The sequence below is a fragment of the Nyctibius grandis genome, chromosome 7 (assembly GCF_013368605.1).
Source record: "Nyctibius grandis isolate bNycGra1 chromosome 7, bNycGra1.pri, whole genome shotgun sequence".
Lineage (NCBI taxonomy): Eukaryota > Metazoa > Chordata > Aves > Nyctibiiformes > Nyctibiidae > Nyctibius > Nyctibius grandis.
Window position 1 is genome coordinate 3129985 of NC_090664.1, and position 14690 is coordinate 3144674.

General features: G+C 43.5%; 1 protein-coding gene across 1 annotated transcript in view; it reads left to right on the top strand.

The window, feature by feature from the left end:
• AOAH (acyloxyacyl hydrolase) overlaps positions 1 to 14690 on the top strand; it is an 81662-nt gene that overhangs the window by 49538 nt on the left and 17434 nt on the right. The window contains exons 13-16 of the mRNA XM_068405103.1: positions 356 to 447; positions 2836 to 2918; positions 9453 to 9489; positions 10501 to 10575. Coding sequence (XP_068261204.1) covers positions 356 to 447; positions 2836 to 2918; positions 9453 to 9489; positions 10501 to 10575 — 287 coding nt within the window. The remainder of the gene's footprint in view (positions 1 to 355; positions 448 to 2835; positions 2919 to 9452; positions 9490 to 10500; positions 10576 to 14690) is intronic.

The window sequence follows — 14690 nt, forward strand, 5'->3', positions numbered from 1 at the left end:
GTTCTCGTCCTTCCGAGGTGGCACAATTTCTCGATGCCATTTTTCTCACCTTTCACGATTTTTGACACATTCACAAATCAAAGTGGAAACTCCACCTCAGGAGGAGTTTTGGGCTCTTCCAGAATTAAAGGGTGCCAGGAGATGCAGTTCAGATATCTCTTATGCTTTTCCTTCCTCTGTCTCTTCATATGCTCATCTTACAAGAGGCAACTTTTGAAGTATATGCTTAAATATTTACTGCTACAGCTATAGTTACAATTGCTGCTGTCCAGCTAAGAAGTGCTCGAGTTTGCTGAAAGGATTTTTTACCATCTGTGAGGGTGAAACCATGTTGATTTAAAAATTTCACTTTCAGAAATCGTTTGCCAATCTCCCAATGGCTTTCACCAACGAGCTTGACTGGCCTCAGTTCTCGGAGATCACCGGATTTCTGAACTCTACCATCGGGTAAGCCAACAAGTGGGGTGGCCAAGTTGTAGCAAGTCTCAAGGTCCATTAAAGCACAGCAAGAAAAAAACAACAGTGCTTGAAAGGAAAGATAAAAATGCTAGTCAGCACTGCTTCTGCTCTTTCTAAAATCAAAATCAACACTGGTTCTCAAGATTTAAAAAAATCTTTTAAATATATGGACAATGCACAATACTCTAGCCCAGTCTTGCTGAAATCCAGGGTAAGTTTTAAAGCTGGTCAAATTGTAATTTAGAAGGAGAAAAAAATGAAGAAATAAAATCCAAACTTGCTTTTTTCAAACTTCTGTGTCAGGGAGCATTGCTGAGACTAAGAATAATCAACATTTTCCTTTTCTTAGATTTTTTTTCTCTTTCCCTCTTCCTCCTGTTTCCTTTCTGCTGCTGAAACAGTGGGATAAATGGTAAATCCAGGGTTATTTCATAGTGTTCCCTTTTTTGGGGCAATCTTTCTTCCCCCCCCTTTTTTTTCTCACATTTAGAGGGAAGTAGCAAAAGAAGAATTTGGAAGTGCCTGTGACCTAATTTTCGGTGTTACATTGGCTCATGTGGATGGGGAAGGATGCAGGGATAGGTGGAAAAAAAGAAGTATCTGCCAGAAGAGAAGGAAAATAAAGTCCAAACACAAAGAAAACACCTTGAAATGCCTGCAGTTTTAACTGTGAAGTAAAAAAAAAAAGAATTCATAATTTTGTTAATCATCTTTCCGGCCAGCATTAAGAGGCCCCTGACTCCTGCCAGAATGGAAGGATACAATCATCAACAGTGCCTGATCTGGCCTGAGTTTCAGATAATTTTTATTTTATATGTCTAAGATAGGTCATGAATACAGTGAAATGCCAAACCAAGCATGAGTCAAGCCTAAAGAGGCTCTCTACCAACAGAATTAAAAAGTTGGCAGAATATATTCTTTTCCAGGAAAAATATCTGTTGCACCATACACTTGTACTTTTTGCTTCCTTTTTTTCTCCCTGTGTGAAAACCAGGCTCCCAGCCTGAGCTACATTCACACAGTGTATGCTTTAAGGAGGTATACTACTTGACAAGCCAACGGAGAAGATCTATGCAGCCTCCTCTTTCAGAGTCAGCAGCAAAACCAACCTTTAAAAACCCATTACAATCTTCAGCTACTCAATACACAGTATTTAACCGGGCTGCAAAGGATCTGGAGTTCACAAGTGAAGAGAGCTTAGTATTTACCTTGAAGTTGCCAGTGACAGGGCTTAGTTCAGTGTTCAGTTTTTAATCTCTTTTTAATCTCTTCCACGTCTGGAAGGAAAAAAAAAGAAGGACTGTTTGGGAGTTCAAGGTGTTTTTAAGAGAAGCAGCTCAAAATCCCACATCACAATGACTAAGTCTGATGGAGACTGGTAGGCAATGTGCAGTGGGAGGCTCCTGCTTACTCTGAGCCTGCAGAAGTAGAGACAAACTAATGAGGTCTCTGCCCATCCTTCCCACCCCCTGATAGGTGAACACAGACACCACTGTTTAGCTAATATCCTCTCACTGAGAAGGTCTGTTTGCTTCTTCTTGCCTGCCCTCCTGCTGTGCTGAAAACCAAAGAGCTTGGGCGTTCCTTGTGTAGCCCATTGCATGGTAGTTGGTTGATGTTATCATGCATTTCTGTGTAGGTAGTTTCTTTTTACTGCTGGTTTCAAAACTTATCGTTGTCTTCTGTTTCTCTGCATTCGTCTAGTTTGCTGTTCTTAAGCTGTGGTATTTAAGTTATCTGATTCCTTCAGTATCTAAGTTCAAACACAAGATCATCAGCCTCGATAGAGATGACCAGGTACTTGTGGCTGGGAGCGTGGTCTTCTCATCACCTTCCCTTTGGGCTGTTATCCTTTTCATTTGCATTTTCATTTTTCTCAACTGTGCAAAGTAAAGGAGAAACCTGATCGCAATCAAGAATAACCTGTTTTCAGATCAACCCATCTAAGATCTATGGCACTGGGAAATGAATGCCCTGCCAATATTTCTTTTATTTACTGTTCCGTAACAACCAATTGAAAAGTCAATCAGTGAACGATCAACAGGGTTGTTTTGATAAGTGCTGTATAACAAAAAGGTTTTTAAACACCTTATCAGAAAAAAAAACAGGATAAAAGCATCCTGGATGGAACAATTTCAAAGAAATTCTCCATGAATGTATAGTTTCTGAAAGAATATCTTGGCTTCCATTTTAGGCCACCCTGTTCAAGATGAAAAAGATTTATGACCACAATAAAAAGAGTTGGTGAAATAGAAGTGTATTGTACTGGGGCACAGAGATGTTCAGAGATGAGAACATACTTCATTTTTAATATCAGCTGTGTTTTCATCAGTATCATGTGAGTTTAGCAGCTTGCATTTTCTCATTTTATTTCAGAGGTTGGACAGACTCTCTGTATCTACGTTTACGCAGGAGAAATCGCTGTAATCACAGAGACTTACAGAACATTTCCCAAAATGGTATGTTAAGTTTTTTCACTTTTTTTTTTTTTACCTTACTAGTCTGATGCTTGATGCTATGTTAACTAAGATCTTTCAGAAACAAAGAGAAACCCCTTCCTAATTGCGTTTGTGTCTTATGGAAAAATAGAGAGCTTATTTAACTCAGCTTCTTTTCTTTTGGCTCTGAGTAGGGAGGTGTGTGTGCCTGATCCTTTTTCTCCATGCGTTGACTAAGAATTTCCATTGAACTAAAAACCAGTGTGCCCCACTGTAACTCTAAGGGGTTTTTTTTTGGGCAATGGCCAAAAGTGGGGATATAGAGGGACGTCGCTGGTAGTGATGGCGCTAAAAGCTCTTCCCCTTATCTCCTCTGGAGGCTGTGGCATGGTCCCTGCTTGCTTGCACACCTGTGCTCTGCGCTCCTGCGGGGGTTGCTGAGAGAGCCCTACACTGCACCCCACAGTAGCACAGGGGGCTCACAGGGCTGCCACGCTGGCAGGCAGAGTTGGCACAGAGCAGTCATCAGTCTCATAGCAAGGGTGTCCATGATGTCCTGCAACATCCTTTGGAGCTGGAGACCAGCAAACATAAGTTCTCTTGCAAAACTGGGGAAGTCAATGGTGCAGGAATCTTAATGTTCTCTTAGAACAGATTTTAAAGGAGTAATCAAGGACACACTGGTAAACAAAAATTGGGACAAAACTTAACACTGTTAAGTTTTAATTAATTAATTAGGTGAGGCTGGCTTAACATCATCTTTCATGAAGCAACACCCTGTGTTGGCAAGTGTGTATGCAGCAGACCTAATCTACCTAGGATTAAGGAAAATGTCTTGCATGGTACCTCATGGGAAATGTTTATGTACAGAAAAGAAGAGGAAGTTTAATACAAGAAATAAGAGGTGCATAGGAACCAGCTAAGCAGGGAAGAGCACTGGGTTTGAGAGAGAATCCATGTTCCTCATGCATTTCTCCTGAGGCTAACAATGCTTAGCACTTGGAGTGGTGACCTTAGGGTAGATCAAGGTGCATGCTTGACAGCATCTGTGAATGATGCAAAGTTGCAAAGTATTACCCGTCCTGAAGTGGGCCACATCCTCACACAGGGATAATTTAGATGAGCTTGGGAACAGCAGTGACAGCAATTGCAGCAAACACAGTTGTACAAGACATGCATGTCAGAGCTCACGATGAGACTCTTGTCTGTAAGGTAGTGGCTCATCGGCCAGAGGTGGTGGAGGGAGAGAGGCATTGGGGTGAAAAGGGGAATTTCAGGGAACAGCTGGGAGTGCAGGATAGAGCTGGAAAGAGACTAAGGAGGTTGCAAGATGCATCACACACAGCATTTTATATAGAGACAGGGAGATAGTCCTTCCTCACATAAGCCACTGATAAGACCTTAGAATTTGGTCCCCTTTGCCTAGGGAAGACCAGCTTTGGTGGGAATAGATAGAGAGAAGGGCTTTGGGGAAGATTAGGGCAATGGAGACTTCTGAAGGGATGTTAAGACACCTTGGCAATTGAGCAAAGCAAAAATTAGAAGGGATTATGGTTTTGAATCCTTTTGAGGCATAAACACCATAGAGTGAGAAGAATGGTTTAAACTGAAGGATTGTTCTGGTACAAGAGGAGGGGTGTTTCATTAATCCTACCTCTGTTTGGAGGGGGAATTTAAAAAAAGGTTACTTTCATGGAGTGAAAACCTAGAATAGCCCTCAAAACAGAGGAATAGGGGCAAAAAAGAAACCCTGAGTTTTTTCAAGACAGAGTTTGTTGAATTTGTCAAAGGGGCTGTATGAAGGGATGACAGTAATCTCCCTTAGAAATTAAGGTTTGTGATGTTAGCTTTTGTGTGTTGGATTAGATGATGTCTCCAGCAGCAGGTTTAAAAGATACTTGATTGTTCTGTGATTATCACATTGTGTTTCTATTGTATTTAATTAATTTTCATGCTTCAGAAAACTGGCTGCAGAAGCTTGGGAAAATTTATTCTCCTCGGGTAGATTATTTGGCTTTATGGGATGGTTTTCCTCTATGACAGATAAGTTATGTCAGCCACGAGTGAGGAGCACTGCTGCCCCTGGTGCTACTTAGAAGCTCGTTAAATGCTTGGGATCTCCTGCCAGATTTAGTGTCAGAAAGGGTCTGCCCCAGCCCCCCAGGTCCAACAGCCATAGATCTTACCAGACAGAAGAGGTTGCCCAGGCAGGTAGCATGATGTAAAGATCACTTCCAGGGTCAGGTGGGCATTTTCACCTAAAAAATTGCCTTCTGATGCCAGCACTTATACCACTGGCAATGCCTCTCATACACCTTCCTCCTACCTGTGGCACACATGGTGTTTGTGAGGCTTTGGGTCTTACCTGCACAACTTCCCTAGTTGTGCTTTCTGGTGACAGAATTAAAAAAAAAAAAGGCCAAACTAGATAGTGTCAATGGTTCTTGTCATTTACATCCAGTTAATCTCAGTACCTGATACCTATTACCTCTTTACATTAATGGGGGTTGTACTTTCTGCTCTTCCTTTTTCCCAATTCCCTCACAGACTTTTTTTTTAAAAAAAATCTCTCACTGTGTGCATCGTTCCTTTTTCTCTCCACTCCCGTATCTCCTTTACACTTACACTAGAGACACCTGTAGGATATAAAAGGAGGTGAGCCTGTGTCAGGGTAAAAGACTGAAGAAAACTGAGAGGGGAATTTAAAAAGGGGGAAAATTACAAGTGATAGAAAAAATCCAGGGATGTCTTCCCTCTATATCTTCTCTTAATCATCTCACTGACACCGCATTGTGAAGATTCACTTCTGTTGCCTCATCTGGCATAACAGTTTCCCGAGACAGGAGGATTTAAATGGCCGCTCTCAGTGGCAGTAAGCAAAAAGCTGGCCACAGACCTGAGCTAGCCTCACCTGGGACAACTTAACTTTCCTCTGAAAATGATGCTTCACAGCCCCAGATATATGCAATGAGAGGAAGAGATGCCAGGGACACGGGTCTGATGAGGGAGGCGTGCAGCCGAGAGCCAGAGCCCAGGGATGGCAAGCCAAGCCAGGGACTGAGAGCAACGCTTGTCTCCAGCACCTACAGGAGCACCAGAGCTGTGTTAGAGCTCAGCACGGAGGGACTTTCCCCCATCATCCTTCTCAGGACGTGCATCTTCTTCGTCCTGGAGAAAACCTTCCCCGACCTCTGTGCTGGCAGGACTTCTGCCTTCCCTTTCTTGAAAAGTCCCGTTATCCCCTGGAGATGGTGGACCCCTCCCTTTTCTGCAGCTGGCTGCGGGGTAGGGTGCACAGCCAGGGCCAGGGAGGGTGGCCCTCAGCTCCCCATGTGTGTTATCCCTGGCCCATGAATACATCCACATCAGAATTGCTGACGTTCGTTTTGGGTGACCAGCTTTGCTCACCCACAAGAGGCCCGGTATATAAGATATAGGTTGATAATAATTTGTAACAAATCTATTCTCTGCCATCATTACTGCTTTCAGCTTGTAGTTGCACAACAAGCAGCTCACGGTCCTAATCAATGTTTTCCATTGAAGTAGTCTGCTGAACAGTTTTCTACAGATAATTTTTATTTGTTCATTGTTTTCAATACAGTTTTGGTGTCTTGCCTTCCAGCAGCTTCACACAGGTTTGTAGGCCATGTGCTATTTCTGGTTTTTGACTGAGGAAGTGGGATCCTCAGGTGTGAGGCCTGGGCATGAATGCTCAGGTGTAGAGTTAGAAAGCTCTTCTAAATGTTCTCCAGCACTTGTTGAAGATCCCTTGTTTTGATAGAAGCATCCTGATATCTGATAACTGATAAAATCAGTTGCTAAAATATTCCAAAAAATCATTAGATAAACACAGGGAAAGTGAATACCCTCAGAATTTCTAAATAATTACAGAACATTCTTGCGATTGTCATCTGTGTTTTGCATGAGATGCTTGGATAATGTATGCTATTTCAAAAACATGCATATTCTATATTTCTTTGCCATTTGCAGTCTGATCTATCTCTTTGGGATTCTTGCCTTTGACCAGAAAAATCAGGCCTTGTTAACACACATTGTGGCTCACTGAGCCACCAAGCAGCAGATATCTCACAGTGGCTTCAAAACCAGTTAAGAAATAATAATTTTTATTTTTATTTTGTGTGTGTCTTGGAAATTCTAGTCCACCTGGAGTTCATTTGGGGAAAACCAGAGCCTTTTTCTTTGCACCATTACATTTCCAATTGCCTTTACAGCATAAGGGAGCAAAAGATTAGAAGGCAATAAGCCATCTTGGTCACACAGCACTTTTGGTGCTATCTGGACGCAGGCTCTTTCTCTGCACGTTAGTGCTGCTCCTTGTTAGCCACACAAGGTCTAGAGCAAGAAAATGAAGAAGTGAAGCTCAAGCATTCCAAGGTTTATGAAATTTGGGGTTGCTCACAAGCAGAAGCAACCCTGACTCCTCAAGCAAAACTAAAAAAACCCCACCAGTCTGAAAGTGTTTCGAAGGCAAGAGAGGGGGGTGGAAGAGATCCAGGAATAGCTGCCAGTGCATTCAACAGTGTAAGGGTAACTGTTCTGCCTCATCTCTTTTTCTCTCTTGAATGTTTTCATCACAGATTGCATCCTGTATCACAAAAACTTCCTTGAGGACTCAATTTACCCATAAAACAATTCTCAAAAAAACCCCCTTCATTTTCTTGATGTTTTTACTTGATTTGTAACTGTGCTATCGCTTTCTATGGAGCTGCTTGTAACTACCTACGCTTGTGGAGGCAATACATACCCAAGAACAGCTGCTTACTTTTGTGTAAATACATTTTTAATTTCTAGAGATCCCAGTAGTTTATTTGTGCTGGAACTGGAGCCGCAGTCCAGGGAGCCATGCAGCAGAATGGCTTACCAGAGGGGTGTTGAACTCTAGCTGAAAGAAGGGCTGTTAAACAGAAAAAAAAATCAACTGGAGGTAGTTATGTTCCAAGCCATATTTTCTAAGAAGGATTTTGTGGACTCTTATTCTGCTGAAAAGAGCTTCTCGACAGAAGGGCTGGATTTTGAATGGACCAGCAACCCTCAGAAGAGAAGCAGCAGACACATGTGTTCATTTTTAACTTGGAAGAACTGGATTATTTAAAACATAAAGGATTTCTTGATATATGCGGTTGGCATCACTGTGAGTGATAATAACAAAGGCATCACTATTAAAATGCAAAGTGTATTATTGCTGCCCTTAGGGGTTTATCTCTTAGATCTTTCCCGTGTACCAATCCAGCAGGGATTTAATGATGTTCTGTCCACAAGTTTCCCCTCAAGAGCTGCGGGGAGGACAGGATTTGCTCCTCAAAGCAAGCTTCAGAGGCACAATGCAGAAAAGGGGAGAAGAGAGAGACCGGGGAAGAGCTGAGCAAAGAATAAAGGGAGTGTAATACAAGAGGAGAAGGAGCGAGAAAAGAGGAAAGAGTGAAAATACTACAAAATAAAAGCAAGTGCAACCTATAGGGCCTGCTTCTCTGAAGTTTATGTTTCTGTACGTTGCTGTGAGGTGAGCTTCTTGCAATCACAGTCCTAGTCTAATCTGGAACAAAGCATAAAGCCTTTTTTGGCTTCTCGTTTGCTATCACTTTTGCACTGCAGGTGATGGAGTTTGATTTGTGCGCTGTGGATAGTTGGGATGTATATGCATAGCCTTTAAAGACCTGCTAGTAAGTTTTATGCATAAAAGCTCTCCTAATTGGGAATGCTTTTCTCATTCAAGGCATAAATGAAAGACTGTAGACGCTCACAGATGCTTAGGTGTAGCTAGCTCTTTTCCTGGAGGAGGAAAGATTTGCATCCAACATTTGGGTGAATTGGTATTGAAATGCAGAGCTTCTTGGGAGAGGTGCAGCTGGCCTAATACTATTTTTCATAAGTCTGCCACTGGTGGGGAGAGCAATGCAGACACCCAAACGTTGGTGTCTAGTGCTATTTAAGATGCTTTACAGTATCTTTCCCACCTCCAGCTGCCTCTCCAGAAGTGCACAATCTCTCAGGCATCCTGTGGTGTATCTGCCAGCCCTCCTGCAGGTGTCTTGGATACTCTGGGATGTCAAAAATGGCACTTGGTGCCTATGTTTAGGACCTGAATCAGTCCCAATGTGGCATAGCTGTGAGACGCTTACTCTCTCAGAAGAGTGAGAACAGTTTCCTTTGCAATTTATAGGGAAAGTTAAAAGTAGATTGACTGTTGACAAGTCAGGTTGGCTGGTTTACAAGAGACTACTATGTTCAACAGATGGGAAGAAGCTGCCAGATCTGGATTAAAAGCCAGATCCAAACAACCCAGCACTTAAAAGTATTTTATTTTCTACCATCTAAACTGTGGGACTCAGGTATGAGGCAGCAGGTCCCTGGATATAGCTTTACTTCCTAATGCCTGGACCCAAAAAAGTTACAGAGATAACTTGTTGTTCCATTTTTATTTTTAATGCTTCTACATTCTTGAAAATATGCAGTGAAGTTGGGTTTTGCACTTCATTTTCTTTGTCATTATAACAATGTTGTACTATTTCTCTTATTCCCACTATGTGTGATCAGGTGGTTCTTCAGGAAACCTCCTCTCTTTAATAAAAAGGTGAGTGTTTAATGGGATTGAAATGCTGACTGGGGGTTCAGGAGCATTGCTGGAGTCCTACTTCTTTGAAAGAAACAAGCAAAGCACTGTAAGGCATGATTATCCACAAGTGTCCTAAAAAAGCACAGCTTCCTTTGGCCACTGCAGTCTGAAGTCTTGGCTGCTTTTTCTCTGATACAAACATTCATCAACAGAAGAAAAACTCTTTTAACCTGTGGATGTCACCATCTCCAGGGCCTTGATCTTGGCCCAGTTAAGCCAACAGAGCATTTCCAGTGATTTTAGGGAAGAGACTAAGCCTTTCCCTAAATCTGTGCTTTGCATCCCCCTGATTCGTGGCAATGTAGATAGACACGGACAGGTCCACTGTGTTATATCCATATGGATATGATTGAGTAGCTACTGGACAGTGAGAGGCAGCAGCTCTCCTTTTCAGATGAATTTGGGTGGGCTGTGGGGCAGTTGAGTATGATTCAGTTTGCTTGATGTTGATACAGTTCACATCCTAAGGGATTTATTGTTCTATCCTCTGGAAAAAGTAGTAAAGAATCTTTGCCCTTTAGCACTGAACTTCAAACCACGTCCTGATTTGATCTTGAGCCCAATCCTACACATAAATTTAGTTGTCAGCCAAACATCTCTGATTAAAAACTTCCCATCTTGATTTATGTCTTTGCCCTGAAATGAAAAGACTTGATTTGGCTTCTGAATAATACAAAGAAGACAGAAAGCCAGCAGGAAAGAACAGTGAAAAAGACAAGTCCACAAGGGGCAAAAGGGAGACGTGAAAAACCCTATATTTAAGAAACTTTAGTAAACTATAAAACTATAGTGGGAAAAAAAAAACACACCAACAAAAAAACCCTCTCCCAAACATAGAAGCGTAGTCGTCTGAGCATTGGCCAAATCTAAACGGGCTACTTCCAAATGTGATCTCATACAAGTACGGTGTGTGATTCAGACATTGAGAACGTACTTCCCCATTAATAGAGCTGTGTATTTCTCTCTTAGTTTGGCCAGAAACCAGCTGTTGGACAATCCAGCCATAGTTATCTACGCTACAATTGGGAATGATGTCTGCAATGGGTAAGGTGTAAACTAAATTAACATTTATAGTGTCACAAATTTGACTTCTCTAGAGTACTGCTGACTGCTTGGACATTTATGTCGCATTGCTTTGCGCTTCTCTGTGATGGTATTTTTCTTTGCTATTGGTCTGTGCTTCATTGTTATTTTTCTGCTGAAACTACTGGTTGTTGCCTTACCTGTGTTTGTCATAGCCACCTATCAGCCCTCATTTGGACCTTGTCTGTCTGTCTTTCTTTTACAAGCCAGTAATAAAGTGGCCAATGGCTTGTTTGAAGTAGAATATTTCTAACTTAGCAGATGCAATGAAGTATAACAACAACAGGAGGGGGGAAAAAGAGTTTAAAAGCATGTATATCCATCTTACCCAGTGTGTCACCTCCTGTCAGGAGGGAGAGCGTGACTGATTTACCTTTTCTGAAGAATGACAACATAGTCCCCTGTCGAGGTCTATTTTCACCCTGCCTCTGCTGCACGCTGCCTGCAAGCTTTGCTGTGCTCTCCCAATGCGGTGTTTTGTCTTTCTGGCTTTACTCACATCATAAGCTCAACAGGAGAATGAACTGAAGCTTTCAAAACTAATAGTTCTGGCATTACCCATTAGCAATGCTCGCAGGGACGCCAAGAGGTCACTAGCTGGATGCTTCCCTTCCTCCCGGTATTGGGAAGGCAGAAAACACCTTGCAACCAGGCCAATGCACAGCACGTCCATAGCACAGTTTTCATTTCGCAGGTGGTCCAAGTGCTGTTGTTAGTGTAACATTATTTTCACCACGATGAATCTTCAGGTTTTCTTTTAAGCGGAAGAAATAAATCTGATTATGCAGAGACTTTCAAAACACTCATTTTAATAAATGATGCACACTCAGCTAACTCCCCTTCCGAAGCTTTCGAAAAGTCTCACCTGCAGGTTGTATGACGAAGTCAGAGCTATTATGCAGGCTGTCAGACTTTGCCATTAAAATATCCTGGGTTTTGGTATCCTAAAACTCAGCTTAACAGCAAGTGCTTGGGTTGAAACTTTGCACGTCGGGTGTTGTGCTTCAGACAGCGATGGCCAAAGGCCAGGCAGGGTTTTCCCTGACACTGCAGCACCTGGGAGCCCTCAGCCGGGGCAGAAATGGGACCACAGGGGCTACCTTTTTAGGTCTTTCCGTGGCACCACCACGGGCAGCGTGCAGAAATGAACCTCCCATGAAACCTTCACCCTTGGCATCTCCCTCCGGTACTCATGCTCTCTCTGCACCCCTGCCCAGAACTGACAAATCTGCCCTCAGCACCACCCTCCTGTTATGGGAAGGACACACAAATCCCCCAAAGTAACATCACCACCCTACGACTGAGTGGGAAAAGTAGTCACAGACCTGCTACTTGCTGACAAGGCTGTCCTGGGCATCTGTTTATTGAGAAGCTTATGGAGGCATCATTACAACCACCCCCAGGATGATGAGCTGCTCCCCCCTCCCCCAAATATCGCCTTCGCTGAAGTCCGTGGCTCCTGCTGCAGAGACTTTTGAGGTGTCTTCTCCCAGGCTCAGCCCAGGCTCGGTTGTTTACATATTTCAATTCTGCTGTTTCACTGGCTTTGCTAAAAGCAACTCTTTTTCCTTTGTTTTATTCCTCTTTCTGCAGGTTATTCCTTTTGCTTCCCCTGTCTCTAACACTGCTTTCTATTCTTGCCTGAAATAAAAAGAAATTTTCCACAAATTTAAACCATTTTGGCCTTGCCTCGCCCATTTGTGTGTTCCAAACCAGTATTTATTACTTGAAACTCTTCCGTCTTTTCATCCCAACATCCATTACCTGGCAGAGACACTTTTGTCTGCTCAAATTCTCTCTACTGTTCTGTTTTCTTCCAAAACATTTGCAGCATCAAAAGAGGCTATCAGGCTGCAGTGATCCCTGTGACTCCAGCAAGGAAAGATGCTGCAGCTTCTGTAGCAACATGCTGTTTCCATCAAGTTGGATGTACAGCGGAGAGAGATTTTTTCAGTGTCTGGTCACTGTGTGTAGCTGCCCTGGCTCTGATGTACCCACAGAGGTTAAGGAGGATGCGGAGCATCCAATGGACTTGACAAATAAAAACCTCTTCAAGGACAGCTTTAAACTGCAGTAGTAGGGCCTTTCTGGCCTCGTCCTCTCTTTTACCTTCAAAAGAGAGTAGTGTGCTGAGCATACTGGAGACACAGCTCGGGCAAAGAGTTGTTAAAATGCCAGTGTTTCATCCCATGTGAAGAGTGGGGCAATGAGCAATATGGATGTTTGTAGAGGAGAAAGATAATGAAATTGGCAGCCTGTGTTACACGTCCCAGTAGTCTCCACACTGTGGTGTCCAAACAGGGGGGGTTAGAAAAATAAAGACAGATGGCAATGGTATCTCTCAGCCCACTGAGGTGTGAATGTGGGACATAATGTGGGACAGACAGACCTGGAACAAAAAAAATCCAGACAAGAAAATAATGAGCACCAGCAGTCTCAAATGCTGTACAATTACTGCACTTATTAGCTGCATTTGGGGTAAGGCACCTCTTCTCCAGCCTCTCTTTCCCAGCTTTGCAGTTATGGCATCTGCCACAAACAGAAAGGTGACAGCAGCAAAGCGGGGTGAGCAGGCAGCCACCGAGAAGGGAACTTGTACAAAGCAGCACCAGCACCAGCGAGAGCATAACGCTGTGCTCCCTCACCAACTGGCCCCATCCGTATGCCAGTGGCCCAAACTCTGGGCATGAAACAGCATGTGGGAGGGAGCAGATGTATGGCTGAAACAAAAGAGTCATTAGACATTGGAAGGGGCTGCCCAGGGAGGTGGTGGAGTCACCATCTCTGGAGGGGTTTAAGAAAAGACTGGACATGGCACATAGTGCCATGGTCTAGTTGATATGGTGGTGTCAGGGCAATGGTTGGACTCGATGATCCCAGAGGGCTCTTCCAACCTGGTTGATTCAGTGATTCTATGATTGGATGGGGGCATATTTATTTGGGTTGGGGACACAGGGAGGGAGGAATTGCTGCCTTGCAGGACCTGGCAGGCCAGGCCCACGAACAATGTGCAGAAGGAGGGTGGAGAGCCGTGTTTGGACTATGCCAGAACCTGTTATAAGGGACTGGAGGAGGTCTCTGTGGCAGAGGAGAGCTGGAAAAGCTTTGCACAGATTGCACCAGGCTGTCTGGTCCCTCTGTGTTATATGTGTGCACAGCTGGGGTACCCGTGGTGTTAGGACAGCCAGGAGCTGTGTGAACATCTGCAGATATTATTGTGTATTTGTGTATTGTAGAGGGGCAGGGAGTGCTCCCTAAATTACCCAGATCCAATGCAGCAAGAATCCTAACACTAACGTCCACTTGCTGTGCTCTGACACAAGGAACAACATCAGCTTCCAGAGGTCCCAAGTGGGCAGAGGCTCTCGCTGACTGCTGCGTCCCAGGGGGACCGTGTGAGGGTACCACAATGGCCCCCGACGGTCACCCAGGCACCTTGAAGTCCTTACGGCAGAGCCCAAAACGAACAGGCCTACAAGATGGCTTGCTTCTCGGTTGGTTTTAATTTCATAGCCTGGCACAGAAAGAAAATGTGAAGAAATGCACTGAAATGTCTACATGACTTCAGGGCAGAATGACAAGAGAAACTGGTTATTAATGTCATATTAATTTCAGCTCACACTGATGTATTTACTGGCAGTTAGAGGCCTTACATCAGAGCAGTATTTTGAAATCAAGTGCTGCAACACTTGTAGGCAAAATGAAGTTATTTAAGGGCAAAAACCAGTCTTATCTCAAAACTACCTTGCTTGGGTGGCTGTCAGAAGGATAAGGTGGAATCTTAATGCTGTTTTTCAGTTCTTCCTAACCAGAAAGTCTCAAACGCTTCAGCAGCACATACTGCATTAAGATAAATTTTTGGGCCTAGAGAGCTCATCTAATTATTATCTTGTGTGCAAAATGCAGCCCACTGAAGAATCCCAAATCCTTGCTAGGGAATGCGGTTCTCCCACATGGGACTCAGCACCAGCCCCCCACCCTGAGCACAAACATTTCTAATGCCTCAAGACAGAACAACAACGCGTTTGAAAGCTCCTGCTTCTACGGTGTTCACTGACAAGAAATCCCACCTGATT